The 12,965-nt window shown below is 52.1% G+C and overlaps 4 protein-coding genes across 4 annotated transcripts; 2 read left to right on the top strand and 2 right to left on the bottom strand.

Moving 5' to 3' along the window:
- Positions 1 to 35: 35 nt before the first annotated feature.
- Positions 36 to 1,979, top strand: A1O5_01406 (NADH dehydrogenase; the record flags this gene model as incomplete). Its single annotated transcript, XM_007742023.1, has 1 exon — positions 36 to 1,979. The coding sequence occupies one exon, from the start codon at positions 36 to 38 to the stop codon at positions 1,977 to 1,979; it is 1,944 nt and encodes a 647-aa protein (XP_007740213.1).
- A 720-nt stretch (positions 1,980 to 2,699) lies between these two features.
- Positions 2,700 to 6,374, bottom strand: A1O5_01405 (uncharacterized protein; the record flags this gene model as incomplete). Its single annotated transcript, XM_007742022.1, has 2 exons — positions 2,700 to 6,175; positions 6,227 to 6,374. 2 exons carry the CDS (start codon positions 6,372 to 6,374, stop codon positions 2,700 to 2,702), a joined length of 3,624 nt encoding a protein of 1,207 aa, XP_007740212.1.
- A 1,167-nt stretch (positions 6,375 to 7,541) lies between these two features.
- Positions 7,542 to 7,941, top strand: A1O5_01403 (uncharacterized protein; the record flags this gene model as incomplete). The annotated part of the gene is made up of 3 exons (XM_007742021.1): positions 7,542 to 7,722; positions 7,779 to 7,810; positions 7,858 to 7,941. The coding sequence occupies 3 exons, from the start codon at positions 7,542 to 7,544 to the stop codon at positions 7,939 to 7,941; spliced, it is 297 nt and encodes a 98-aa protein (XP_007740211.1).
- A 682-nt stretch (positions 7,942 to 8,623) lies between these two features.
- On the bottom strand, positions 8,624 to 12,028 carry A1O5_01402 (CPA1 family monovalent cation:H+ antiporter; the record flags this gene model as incomplete). Its single annotated transcript, XM_007742020.1, has 1 exon — positions 8,624 to 12,028. One exon carries the CDS (start codon positions 12,026 to 12,028, stop codon positions 8,624 to 8,626), a length of 3,405 nt encoding a protein of 1,134 aa, XP_007740210.1.
- Between the last annotated feature and the right edge of the window lie 937 nt (positions 12,029 to 12,965).

Genomic DNA, 12,965 nt, shown 5'->3' with positions numbered 1-12,965 from the left:
TGCGCATATCTCAATTGTCCTCTAGAAACCCGCACATGGGGACTTCCAAGCTCCCGTCTCCGCTCATCTATCGTGCCCCTGTCGGGGCGGTTCGATACATCTCTACCAAGGAGCTCCCCAACAACAAGGGACCATTTATTCGCCTTTGCTACCGCATTTTCGCATGGACGGGCATCTTCATCGTCTTCTCCGGCACCTTGGTCCTCGCTTTCTTTCTTTACGATGCCTCCACATACCGCGAAGAACCAGAGCCGACGGGCGACATCGCCGTGTCGGAAGCTGCTCTATCACCCAGAAGAGGAGGGCCAAAGAACCTACCCATCGCGGAGGTGCTAGTTGATGACGAGGATTGTGACCACATGCGAGAGCAAAAGGACAAGCCTAAATTGGTCGTTCTCGGCACAGGTTGGGGAAGTGTCGCCATGTTGAAAGAACTTCACCCAGGCGATTACCATGTGACTGTCGTCTCCCCAGACAACTATTTCCTGTTCACCCCCATGTTGCCGTCTGCCACAGTGGGAACCCTTGAACTGCGATCACTTGTCGAGCCGGTCCGCAGGATTGTCAATCGACTGAGGGGCCATTTCTTGAAGGCCGAGGCCGTCGACATCGACTTCACAGAAAGGCTGGTGGAGGTAGCTCAGGTGGATGCGGACGGCGACCGGCAACATTTCTACCTTCCCTACGACAAGTTGGTCATTGGGGTCGGCTCCACGACAAATGCCCATGGTGTCAAAGGCCTGGAGCACTGCAACTTCCTCAAGACCATAGAAGATGCGCGCCTCATCAAGAATAAAGTCCTGCGGAATCTCGAACTTGCCTGTCTGCCTACCACCTCTGATCAGGAAAGACGAAGACTGCTGTCGTTTGTTATCAGCGGCGGTGGCCCTACAGGTGTGGAGTTTGCCGCCGAATTGTACGACATGTTGAACGAAGACCTCTTGAAATCATTCCCCAGGATCTTACGGAACGAAGTGTCGGTGCATGTCATTCAGTCACGAGGGCACATCCTCAACACTTATGACGAAGCCTTGTCGATCTACGCCGAGAAGAGATTCGAACATGATCACGTCGAAGTCCTCACAAATGCGCGAGTCAAGGAGGTAACCTCTGACCGAATCATCTTCTCACAGATGGAGGACGGGAAACCGGTGACAAAGGAACTACCCATGGGATTTTGTTTATGGTCGACTGGTGTCGCGCAGACTGACCTGAGCCGCAAGGTCGCCGGAAAGTTGGGCGAGTTCCAGAACAACCGACACGCTCTGGAGACCGATTCACATCTGCGCCTCCTAGGAGCACCGCTGGGAGAGGTCTACGCTATTGGGGACTGCGCAACGGTCCAAAACAACATCGCCGACCACCTCACCACATTTCTGCGGGGGATGGCGTGGGAACAGGGTAAAGACCCAGAGAAAATGCACATCACCTTTCAAGATTGGCGAAGTGTCGCGCAAAAGGTGCGCAAGAGGTTTCCCCAAGCGGCGGGCCATCTCAAACGCCTCGACAAGCTTTTTCAAGAATATGACAAGGATAAATCGGGCACGTTGGATTTCGGCGAATTGCACGAATTGCTCGTCCAAATCGATTCCAAACTGACTTCTCTTCCCGCCACCGCCCAACGTGCAAATCAACAAGGCCAGTACCTCGGTCGGAAATTCAACAAGATTGCAGCCGCTATCCCCGGGTTCAAAGCCAACGAGGTCGACTTTGGCGACCTAGACGAAGCCGTCTACAAGGCTTTCGAGTACCACCACATGGGTTCGCTGGCTTACATTGGAAACGCGGCCATTTTCGATTTCGGCGGTTTGAATTTCAGCGGTGGGTTGATGGCCGTTTACTTGTGGAGGAGTATTTATTTTGCGCAAAGTGTGAGTTTTCGGACGAGGATGTTGTTGGCGATGGATTGGAGTAAGAGGGCACTTTTTGGAAGAGGTGAGTCTAACCGTTTCTCCTTTGTGGCCTTGAGTGAGGGTTAGGACTGATGGCTTGAACAGATTTGATGAGCTTCTGAACAGTTCTCCTATATCCGGCCTAAGGGCGATGCAAGGAAAAGCCGACGGCTGCACTCCATGCGCCCAGTTGCCTCCCTGCTTTCAGAGCGACAACAATCGCAATCTTTCGCATCGAAGAAAAGAAGCGTTTGGATAGACCGATGATTCCGATCAGTGTAGGGTCTCAGACGGTGTTGACCGGGAAGATTACTTATGACGCCCTCTTGGGGCAGTGAAGAAGTGAAAATCTGGGCGGAGAGATGAGATGAGAGCCTAGGTCCGTCCTGTCTAGAAGAGAGACTATAGACTAGAGCTGTTGATACTAGAAGAAAGAGGAAGACGGCGAAACAAATGATGAGGTACTCTTGAAAGACTCCATGAAGACGGCAGCAGTTGAAAGAGCCGCGAGGGGATAAGGGCAGAGGAGGAAGAGAACGACGACAAGTCGAATGGCACATTTTCATTCTCTCTCAGTCTTGCGGCCTTTTTGTTTCCATTTTGCCTCTCTCCTCTCTGCCCTTGTTTTCCTGCTAGCCAGTCCAGTCACTCTCTATCCCAATGGAGCATGTAAGGCTTGCGGATATTAATCCAATTCTCACTGCGTATTAGTATAGCAGCCTTCTTATCTTGCTCGAGCAGGTCGATTTCTGTCTCGTTGACATTGCTATATGTTCATTCTTCCGCTCCGTCATTCCTCTCAGGTCTTCATCGTCCATCTTCATCCTCGTTCTCGTTCTCGCTCTCGCTCTCGCTCTCACCACGCGCACCTTCCGCTCGGATTTTGCTCGCAAGATCCTGCTTCTCCTCTCTATTGTCCTTCGCAGCGTGCTCGGCCTCCCTAAACACCCTCCTCTCAGCCTCCCACCGCGCGATCGCCTCAGCATCAGAAGTGCCCAGCACCTGCATCTCGACCGCCTGCACCAGCCCGACCAGCTCGTGGTCCATCTTCCCAAACCCCGCGATCCCATGCCCGCTATGTCCCCTGAGCGTCTTCGCGACGGACAGCCACTCCCTGACCCCCGTGCGCGTAATGAGCGTCTCGCTCCCGCCTTTTATCCGCGTGGCGAAGTGGACGACCCTCAGGATCTTCGTCCGGATGGCTTTGGTGCAGACAGGCGCAAGGTAGTGCGAAAACAATCTCGTGAACACCTGTGCGCGACGGAGTAGGTCCATGTCCGTCTCTGTCCGGAGGGATTTGAGGAGTAGGTCGAGGAAATGCTCGATTTCCAGCGCTTGAGCGTTGATATTTCCGCCGCTACCACCACCACTGCCTTGCTGAAACGTCGCGGGGATGTCTGGATCATCAATCTCGGGCTCGGTGAGGAATGTCTCCTTGAGCCAGTAAGGAAGAATGTGTGGCACGGACCATTGGGGGGCGCGGAGGAGGAAGGAGTTGGTTTTGCGGTAGAATGGGGACGACGGGTCAGAGATGGTTGGGAGGAAGTGGATCGCTAATTCCGCCACTATGGAGGGTGGTGGTGGTGGAGCAGTTGCTGTGGGCTGTGAGTTCGAGAGGACATGGCTTTTGATCGTCTCGCACAATTCGCCTAGAAGAAGGTAGAGTTGTGTCTTCTCGTCGTAGCTGGACTGTTGGACGGCGTGTATGATATGTTGGAGGATATGGAATGCTTGAAGTCGGACTTCGGGCTCAGGAGAGATGAGAGAGCGGATCAGATTGGCGAGGCGGCCTGTTTGAATCTCAGATTCGAAATCCGGTTTCGTCCAGCGGTCGAGGCCGGCCAGAGATGTTGGAATGGCGGGCGGTGGAGGGAAGTTTTCAACGAGATCCAGGTCGCCAGCATGCTGCTGTTGTGCTGGGCCATCTGCACCACCCTCAGGGACCTCGCGCTCTTTGCTATCTGCTTCGCCAAGATGTTCCCCTGATAAAACAACATGTCTCTTGCGCTGCTTCTCAAACGCCTTTTCCAATGTTTCTTTTGCCTTCTCATTCCCATCACATTGCTTCAGCATTTCCTCCTTCAAGTGCATCATGACGCGATAATTCTCGCCTGCAGAATCAAGGGCAGAGAAAAACCCGGCGACCCACTCCGCAACATTCTTGATGCCCTGCTTCTTTTCTTTCTTCAACAAATGTATCCACTGCTCTGCCACGCAGCACGCAAGGAGACTTAGAGGTGTCGAATCGGACAAAAACTGCTGGGCTTGTTCAAGCTGATCCAGATACTTGACGGGTCTCTGCACCGTGCGTGACATGCAGTTGTCCAGAAACTGATAAGCGACAAGCTCTGGCTGCCATTTCTTTGTCGCATTAAGGCTCGATATCAGCGCATCGGTAGATCGGACATTGGTGTTCAATATTCCCTTGTTGGTCAACACCCCTTTGAGAATAGGGAGGGCTTCTTTCGTGACAAGCTTGTCGGGGTTTTTGACACAACGTCTGAGTAGCTGCACAATCAGTGACACATCTTCCGATGCGGCTTTGTGAAACCACTTCGTCGCGGGTGATATGTACGCAATTTGCATTATATGCACTATTTGGCCCAGTACGATGTCCTTTGTTGCGGTATCCAGCGCGTCAGATTCTAAAGATTGGAGCCCTTTGCTCAAAGGTACACCGAAGTCGAATTTTGAACCCGCGGTTATAGAAGGTAGGATGGTGTGATATGCGGCGATACACTCAAGTACTACCGTGCGTGTTGGCTCATTTTCCTTTTCCAGCTTTTGAAGAGCGGTAATGACGTCTTGAAGGGGTGGGATACGCTCGACAAAAAGACTGATCAGTTTGCCGGACGCTTGTTTCCATAAATGGGACTCTGCTGGTGCCTTTTCGAAGACCTTGAGAACCGAGTCGAGCTTTTCGAAAGCCATGGTCAATAATCGTGTTGCCGAAATGGTCATGATCTCGTCATTCATCCGGAGGCACTTTCCGATCGTAGCTCGATCTAGCGGTCGTGGGAGGATACTCTCAATGACAACCGACAGTGGAGGGGGGTTCAAAGGCAGCTTTTCATCCCAGCCGCAGTTCTGCGGCACAGGTAGTTGAACCACGGAGAACAGGAAAGCGAACTGGCCGCGCCATTTTGGATCGTCTCCTGGAGGGACAACGAATTTTGGCTTTTTGGTGAGGTAGTCGGCCACGAGTTCAGGGGCGGCATTGAATAATGCCACGATAAGGTCAGCTTGCTGGACGTCACTTTCGGGTCTCAGAGTTTGGATAAAAGCAGACAGTGCCCCATTTTTGACTGGTACTTTTTCAGCGTAGTCATCAAAGTAGAATGGAGAGTCCAGGCCCAGATCAATCATATTCTCGTCTTGCCCCGGAGTTTCGGGGTTTGTCCCGGTAGGATACCAACCTGATTGAGCAAGTAAGACTCCCTTTGGGGTTGTGCAAACTTGCAACAGCAGCTGTTGAAGAGCATTCCGTACTTCTACCGCAGGACCATCATTTCCCTGGGTCTTGTAACCGTACAGCTTAGCGAGCGCCGATAAGACCCCAGAGTTGAAGCATCGAATCTTTATTTGCTTGCTGAGATTCCCATCCCCAATGATCGACCTCTCCAAGCCCTTCAAGATATTGATGACAATATCTACCGGCAAGTTGGGCAAATTGCGGACTGCCAAGAAGATTGTTTTACCATGCGTAATGAGCTCGGACTTGGAGGTGGAGTCAAGGTACCTAAGATTTGCTAGAATGAACTCCAAAGACACCTGCTGTGCAGTTACCGAGGATCCTTCGATCAAAGTTGCTGGCGTCTGGCTAAGGATTCCCTCGAGCCTCCGATAGAGGAAATCGCGTCGACTGAAGACATTGCTTGCGAGGGCGCCACCGTCAAAACTGATGATTTCTGTCAAGAGTTGCAGACACGGCGTGATGAGATGTTCCTTGGATCTTGGAGACGATAAGCTTCGATCGATGATTCGCAGCTGGTCTCGTTTCAGCAGGCTGTGGCACAAGGAGATCCCGAATTCCCGAAACTCGACATGGCTCGAGATCGTCTCGAAGAATTGTGCAAGACAACGAGGAATGGCGGCGAGCACGGCTTCTGCGTTGGACTGACTGGCATTGGACCATGCGGACAAAAGATTGGCGAAATCGAGTTGATCGTGTGAAGCTGAGGATTGCTCGTCACAGTACTTCTTCAACACCTTCAGCTGGCGAGTCCCTTCTGGCGATTCCTCGTTTGCAAAATTGGAGAGAAATTCTGTAAATCGATTGACCGCTGTACCTGTTACCAGCCGGGATTACCTATACAAGTAGCACCCAAACATACCTGCTTTTATATCCTCCGGAGACGTCGAAGGCGAAAACTGGAGCAGCTGGTGGAGTTGATCTGAACTGCTGATGGAAGTGGTATTCAAAGGAGCATCGGCTTCCACCTTTCTCCGTTTCCGCGATCTTTCTCCATTGGCTACAGACATGATATGATCATGTTGCGCCAAAAACTCCGACTTTGAAATAAAACGATTTGGGCCGAGGAGGTCAATGTTAAAATGTGGAATGGGGGAAGGTGTACGAAGGTTAACTTGATGCTTGAATTTATTTGCAGTAATTTTCACCAAGGCTGAAGGGTCTGTCGTGTGATTGGAGGATCAGGTCTCCTTGCGCCGCAGCCCGTCCTGTCTCCACTATATCTATTTTCTACTTTGTCAAGAACTAAGGAAAAAAATTGAAATGAAATGAAAGAAAAAAAAAACCAAAAAAAAAACCAGCTAAATACATTTTTTTAAGGAGCCGGAAAAAAAGAGTTTACATGTCTAAAAACAAATGAGGTCGAACCTGGATTCGAACCAGGGTTAGCGGAACGTTCTGAACATCAGAATCCGCTGTGCTAACCGCTACACTATACGACCAGAATGGAGGCCAGTTGTGTGGCTGGAATCTACGAAGTTTTCTGGTAGTGCAATATATAAACTCGATTGTTAACTCCCGATGCGGGCCAGGTTAGTCAACTTGTGATAGGTCTACAGGGCTCCCTTTGAGCACAGGGCCAAAACCCAGTCTGACACAAAATGCACGCCGTATTTAATGCAGCCAAAGGGAGTTCAGCCACGACAAGACGGCCGCTGATGTCAATGTAGCTAACAGCATAGACAAAGAATAGGGCACCGCTATTTTCCCAACGAGACCAGCGCACCAGGTAAACGAAATGCTCATGGCAAATGAAAGGCACCTTCGATCAACCTGCAAATCACTTTTGCTTTGTTACCAAGACTGCGTCGTCTGACCGTGCTATTTCTCGGGTATTACCCAGCTTTCGGTTCAAATACGTACCATCAATTGGATCTCTTCAGCCTCTTTGCAAAACGGTCACGCCGACCACGCGACAACGGACGCGTCCTCGCAGCTGGCGTGCTCTCCTACCAACGCGACATCTGCGACGGGACACGCGACCATGCTCTTCCCAAGCCACTGGTTGGCGGGTACAGCGCCATTGGACGAGTCGCTGCAGTAGGACCAGATGCGGTATCGCAAATAGTCTGGAAAACTGGTTCGCGTTGACTGCGTCATACGGGGGCGTGATAATCCCGAAGCTATCATTCTGTCAGCGAACCCGGACGGCCTTGAATGCGAACGCTGCCAAGCTCATGAAAGGTGTTTGGCGCGATGGTATGTCTGCCGAGTTCACCAAAGTCGCCCTAGAAAACTGCGTGCCCCTTGACGAAGTCAGGCTATGCCAGGACCTGGGCTATGGCGCTCAGGATCTGGTATATATGAGCCACCTCCTCGCGCCTTTCGGCGGCCCCCGAGACATCAGGCTTGAGCCGGGTGAGACCAATGTTATCTGTCCGTTCACAGGAGAGGTTGGCAGTGCCGTGTGCAAGTCGCCATTGCCATGGGCGCCAGGGTCATTGCCGTAGGTCGAAATGAACAGGAACTGGCGAGGCTGAAGACACACGTCAGAAAGGATGGCCCACTGCCAGCGTCGATGCGGTCAAGATTACGCGAGACGAGGAGAAAGATGCCCTGTTTTCCCAGGCGAACTAATTGGGTGCGTCTAAAGACTCTCCCATTAGATGATTGGAAAACGGCGCTGGGCGCGGCGGCTCAAAATATGACTGTCGAACGTCTCCGGATGAAGGAGTGATTGTTGGAGGACAATGTATTTCCAATATGGTGGAGAATATCTCCAACATCTTGGACTTTTTTTCTCCGGTCCAAGGAGCAGCTCATTTCACAAAAGTGTAAGATCCCGTCGCTGAGTATGGTGGTATATTCATGACACATGTTCTGTTGAAGAATGCATCAAGAATGAACTTCTAACAGGCGCAACAAAGGGACAGCGCAGCAGCAGAGGAGCCACCAGCATGGCGGCAGGTTAGATTAGAGGCGATCGCCGTTCATAATAAACACTGCGCCTATCCATTGAACCAGTGCTCTCTAGTCTTTGAGATTATCCGTACCCGCCTGATCGATACGGCGGCCATGTTGTTGTCATCGTAGTCGTCAAGCCACTTTACATGGTTTGCTACCTAGCCACAAAAGGCATTACATGCATACTCCTTAAAAAAGCCAACAAGATATACCGTATTCAAATTGCAAGACCTCAATATGTGCACCACAGACGACATCATCATCGTGCTTGTCATGGACCCATCTTTCCAAAAGGCGACAAAAATAGTGAAACCCGCTGCTGACAGATAGCCTTCAAAAGGGGTACATAAACTGCTCAACTTTTCTTCTTCATCATCCTTCTCAGTTTCCTTGCAGCACCAACAATGGGATCGCCCGCGTAGATGTCATAAGGGTCTTTCTTCTCTCGTCCCCTCTCACCGCCCCATTGGATACGCGCTTTAGGTTGAGCCGAAGATGAGGATGCTTCGTAGGTGGGCTCTGGCACGGCGGCTTCAGTTCGACGAGGCTCGTCTTCGTCACCCTCGCTGCTAGAATCTTCATCTCCGCCACCCAAACCCAATGCGGCCAGCCGACGTCTCTTTTCCGCGGCGGTTTCTCCTTCGTCTTCGTTCTCTTCTTCTTCCTCCCCCTCGGACCGGATCCTCGCCAGGTGTCGCCTGCGAAAGTCTGCCGCAGTCTGACCTTTGCCATGCTTCACTACACTCGACCTCACGTTATGAGTTGGAATTTCCCCCTCTTCCTCTTCCTCCTCTTCTTCACTCCCCTCGCTCAAAGTTCGATGACGGCCATGGGTGGCCAGTCGATCGGGTCTCGGACGCCGTTGAGGGCTGAAATAGTCTTCGGCTTCTTCTTCACTCGTAGTTCTTCGGCTAACGCCCGGGCGGCGAAGAGCTGCGGTGCCTCCGATACTTGTCTCGGTTCGGCCACGCACTGGCCTTTCATCAGGCGACGTCGGCTCGTCAAGACCTTCTCTTTCCATCTTCGCAACCCTGCGCACTTCTCGTTTGATATCCTCTGTAGCGTCACTCCTTTCGACCTCTCGAATCTTATTCTTGGAGTCTAGTTGTTGCATTTGCCTGATAAAGTCTTTCGTCGATAGTCGTCGGCCAGACCCCAGTGCAATAGTCCCGGGAGCATCCCGAGTCTTCTTTTGCAAACCCGTCAGACCGTATTGATCAGCCCTGGAGATGGTCATTCTCAAACCATCATCAGAGGATGCATCGCTAATGTGCCTCCTGAAATCTCGCTTTTTCTCGGCTTCCTCTTTCGGGGAGTTGTCTCGTTTTTCCGACGTCGCAGGAGCAGCAGTACCGGGTCCTGCAGGGCCTGCGGGACCAGCTTGTCGGCCCAAACCAACCCATGTGCTCATCCGGCGCAGCCCATCCCGCACTTGCTGCTCCCTTGTCTTGTCGCCACCCCCAGTCTCGCTAGGAATGTTATATGTCTTGATAACTTCGCCGTCCTCGTCTTCAACAATGACAGTGTTGCCAAATTGGTAGGCATGAGCGGGACCTCTCTTCCGTTCAGGGTGCTTGGTGCCAGAAGGTCCGGCTTCTCCCTCCTTCCGTCTGCCGAAACCTTTCCACTGGTCAAATCTCTGCCGCATACTTTTTGGTATAACAGCTTGTTCAATCTCCTCCTCCAGCTCCTCACCTTCATTTCTGGCATGTGGCTCGTGGCTGTGTTTTGTAAACTTCCCGGATTCGTCTTTGGCCAAGCGATTTCGGGCTTTCTCGATAGCCTCAGACCTTTCTTCAGCTGACATGTGCCTGGCATCGATCGTATCTATCACGTTTCCTTCCACGTCTTCGACGATAATATTGTCACCTTCTTCATATGCCTCGACATCTGCAGCTGCGCCCTCAGGTGGCGGAGATCGCGCACGGCGAACGGGCACCCGCTCAACCCCAGTCTCCCGCTCAGCTTCAAGCTGACGGCGCTCTGGGGAAGAGGTCGGCGACACAGCCCCGAGGCGCTCTTGGCGACTTTGCGGCGAAGGTTCGCCGGATTTGTCAAACAACGTATCCGAACCGGACTCCTGTTGCACGAGCGCAGGCTCACTGAGTCTTGACGGGGCAATGGCACTTTGACTGACGGGACCTCCCAGTCGTTCTTCAAGATCTCTATCCCGCCTTCTCCGTCTCCGTGCTCTGCCAAGACTCGAAGACCTGGAGCCCGGCCTCTTCTCATACTCGTCTTCCCGCTGTCGCCTGAGATGGAGCTTGGGAATTCCAATTGGCGGGAGTTCTCCGGGAGGGACTTCCAGCTTCTCGTCAATGTCCAGCTCCGAGCTCTCCCTGCGCGACATAGATCTTGACTGAGACGTAATTCTGGGAAGTCTTTGCATCCATGCGGGGCCTTTTTCGTTGTCTTGAGTGTACGACAGAGTGATTGTCAGAGTGTTGATCCGCTTGCCCAAGGTAAACACGGCAATCGAGGAACCATGCACGAGGATTGACGAGATGACCAAGAACGTGACCACAGGCCATAGGAGGTAGATCAACTGATATTCCTCGTTTTCTTCAGGAAGCGTGGCTAACGGTGTCGTACTATCTGTTTCCAATTCTGCACGAGCCAGGATTGCCGCAAAGATGGCGCCGACCCCAATGGGTCCAAAATGACCGGCGAACAAAGCCTCCCGCCAAGTCTTGACGTCGGGAATGAGGGGTTTGAGAGCCAGCATTGCAGGTATCCGACGGAACAAGATAACCATGATGGAAATGACGACTAGCCTCCAAGGGGTAAGGCCATGTGCTTGCGCGTTGTACTGATCCCATGGGATGATGGTCCCAAAGTAGACAAAGTAGGCCAAGTTGAGAAGCAAATCGATCACGTTGGAGACATGGGACTCTTCCGTCTTTTCGGTGAACCAACCGTCGTTCGAAAATCCAACTCCAGCAGCGAATCCAATGAGAAGGTCATCCATTCCCAACATACTCCCAGAGCCGGCGCAGAACAAGGCCAGGACGAAATAGAACACGAGAAAACTTTCGCGATCAATTAAACCTTTTCGTTCGGCAAATTTGATGGCGTGACGGCCCATGTACCCGACCATGACCCCGTAGAACGCGCCGAAAATGCATTCATAGAGGATAGTGTAACACGTCCAATGAAAGATGACCTCTCTGGCGCGAAGATGGTACCTCACCAGGTACAGAGACAGATAGATGAATGGAAAGGCCATTCCGTCGTTGCAACCGGATTCGGCAGACAGGACATCTCGAAGATGTTTGGGAACTCTTTTTGCGAACTTGCCCTTTCCCACGACCGACGAAGCCAGGACCGGATCCGTGGCCGTGACACAAGCTGCGACGACTAGCGACTCCAGCCAGCTAAGAGGAACAATCATCCACCATATGAACAGACTGGTGATCAGCCAGCCAAAAGTCATAACCGGAACCAAGAGGAAGACCACCGACTTCCAGTGTCGTTCCATGTAGGCCTTCGGCAACTCGACGCCGATGGCAAAACACTGAACAACCAGGACGATGCGGGAGAATTCGAGAGTAATCTGGTCGGTGTTACCCCATGTCAGAGGGTTGATGAGATTTGCGGCATGAGGTCCAAATATGACACCGCATATTGTAGCCACGGTAGCTTCGCCAATGTACAGTTTCTCCTTGATGAAGAGCGAGCATAGCATGAATATGCTAGTAAAACCCCCCAGGATGATGTACACCAAGTGCGGTTTGTCTATGCTGAGTTGGTGCCACGCCATCTGGGACCGATGCCGTGAAACCTAGGAGTCGTACAGAGTCGCAAAAGTCTTTGGTGTCAGATTCGGCTTGCAAGAGAAATTGTAGCCAGAATTTTTGGGCTTCAAGCGACAGATTCCCTCCGCATGTATTTCTAGAATATGCACAGATATTGGATTTATATCGACAGTATAGTTATATTGCCTGTGCTAAGCAGTGCTATCCCCAGTCGTTTCCTTCTCTTTGGTGAAGATCGTGATGCAGAACCCACCGCATTCAGAGAGCGTCTGGAAGCATTTGTGGTTGAAGCAGCGTAATAGTAAGGAGTCTATCTCCAAGGGAGGTGGCGATCGGGTGCGGCGACAGGGGAATTCGATAGTGAGCGTAGAGACTCCGGAATAGAGAGGGACAGTACGGCGGTAGGCGAATGAAAGGATCGAGGGGCGGAAGGGGATGAATGAAAGCCCACGGGGGAGGGCTGCTATATGTACTGTGGTGGGATTCCGATGCTGAGTTGACAGAGTGGGGAAGGGAAGGCTCTTGTTGGTACGGCGTTCGTGCAGACTGGGCAAAAAAGATGAGAAACTGTTGTAGCAAGTGAAGGAAGCACACTCAGCAAAGAGAATCTTGGAAGTAGTCTTGTTTGGGTATTGGGTGTCTATGTGATAGCGAAGGAGCAACGGCCAAGCAAGGCCAAGTTGACGTGAGGAGTTCTTTTTTTCGAGGGCGGCAATTAGCTGAGCAGAGATCGTATTAAGTCGCCGAGCCTTGTCGAATGCAGATCCGGCGGTCTTGGGGGCGTTGGGGGGCACTGGGGGAATAGCATGGCACTGCGCGTGGCACTGCGCGTGGCCACTGGCCTGGTGTCGTTCTTGAATTATGGGGTTAGTGTTGAGGTGCCGGGGCCCGAACCAACTACAAGCCTGCGCCACGCCCACGCCACGCCCACGCCATGCCCAC

Source organism: Cladophialophora psammophila, assembly GCF_000585535.1.
Source record: "Cladophialophora psammophila CBS 110553 chromosome Unknown aczJe-supercont1.2, whole genome shotgun sequence".
NCBI classification, from domain to species: Eukaryota; Fungi; Ascomycota; class Eurotiomycetes; order Chaetothyriales; family Herpotrichiellaceae; genus Cladophialophora; species Cladophialophora psammophila.
The sequence above is the reverse complement of the archived record's forward strand: the minus strand, read 5'-3'. Positions and strand labels throughout refer to the sequence as shown.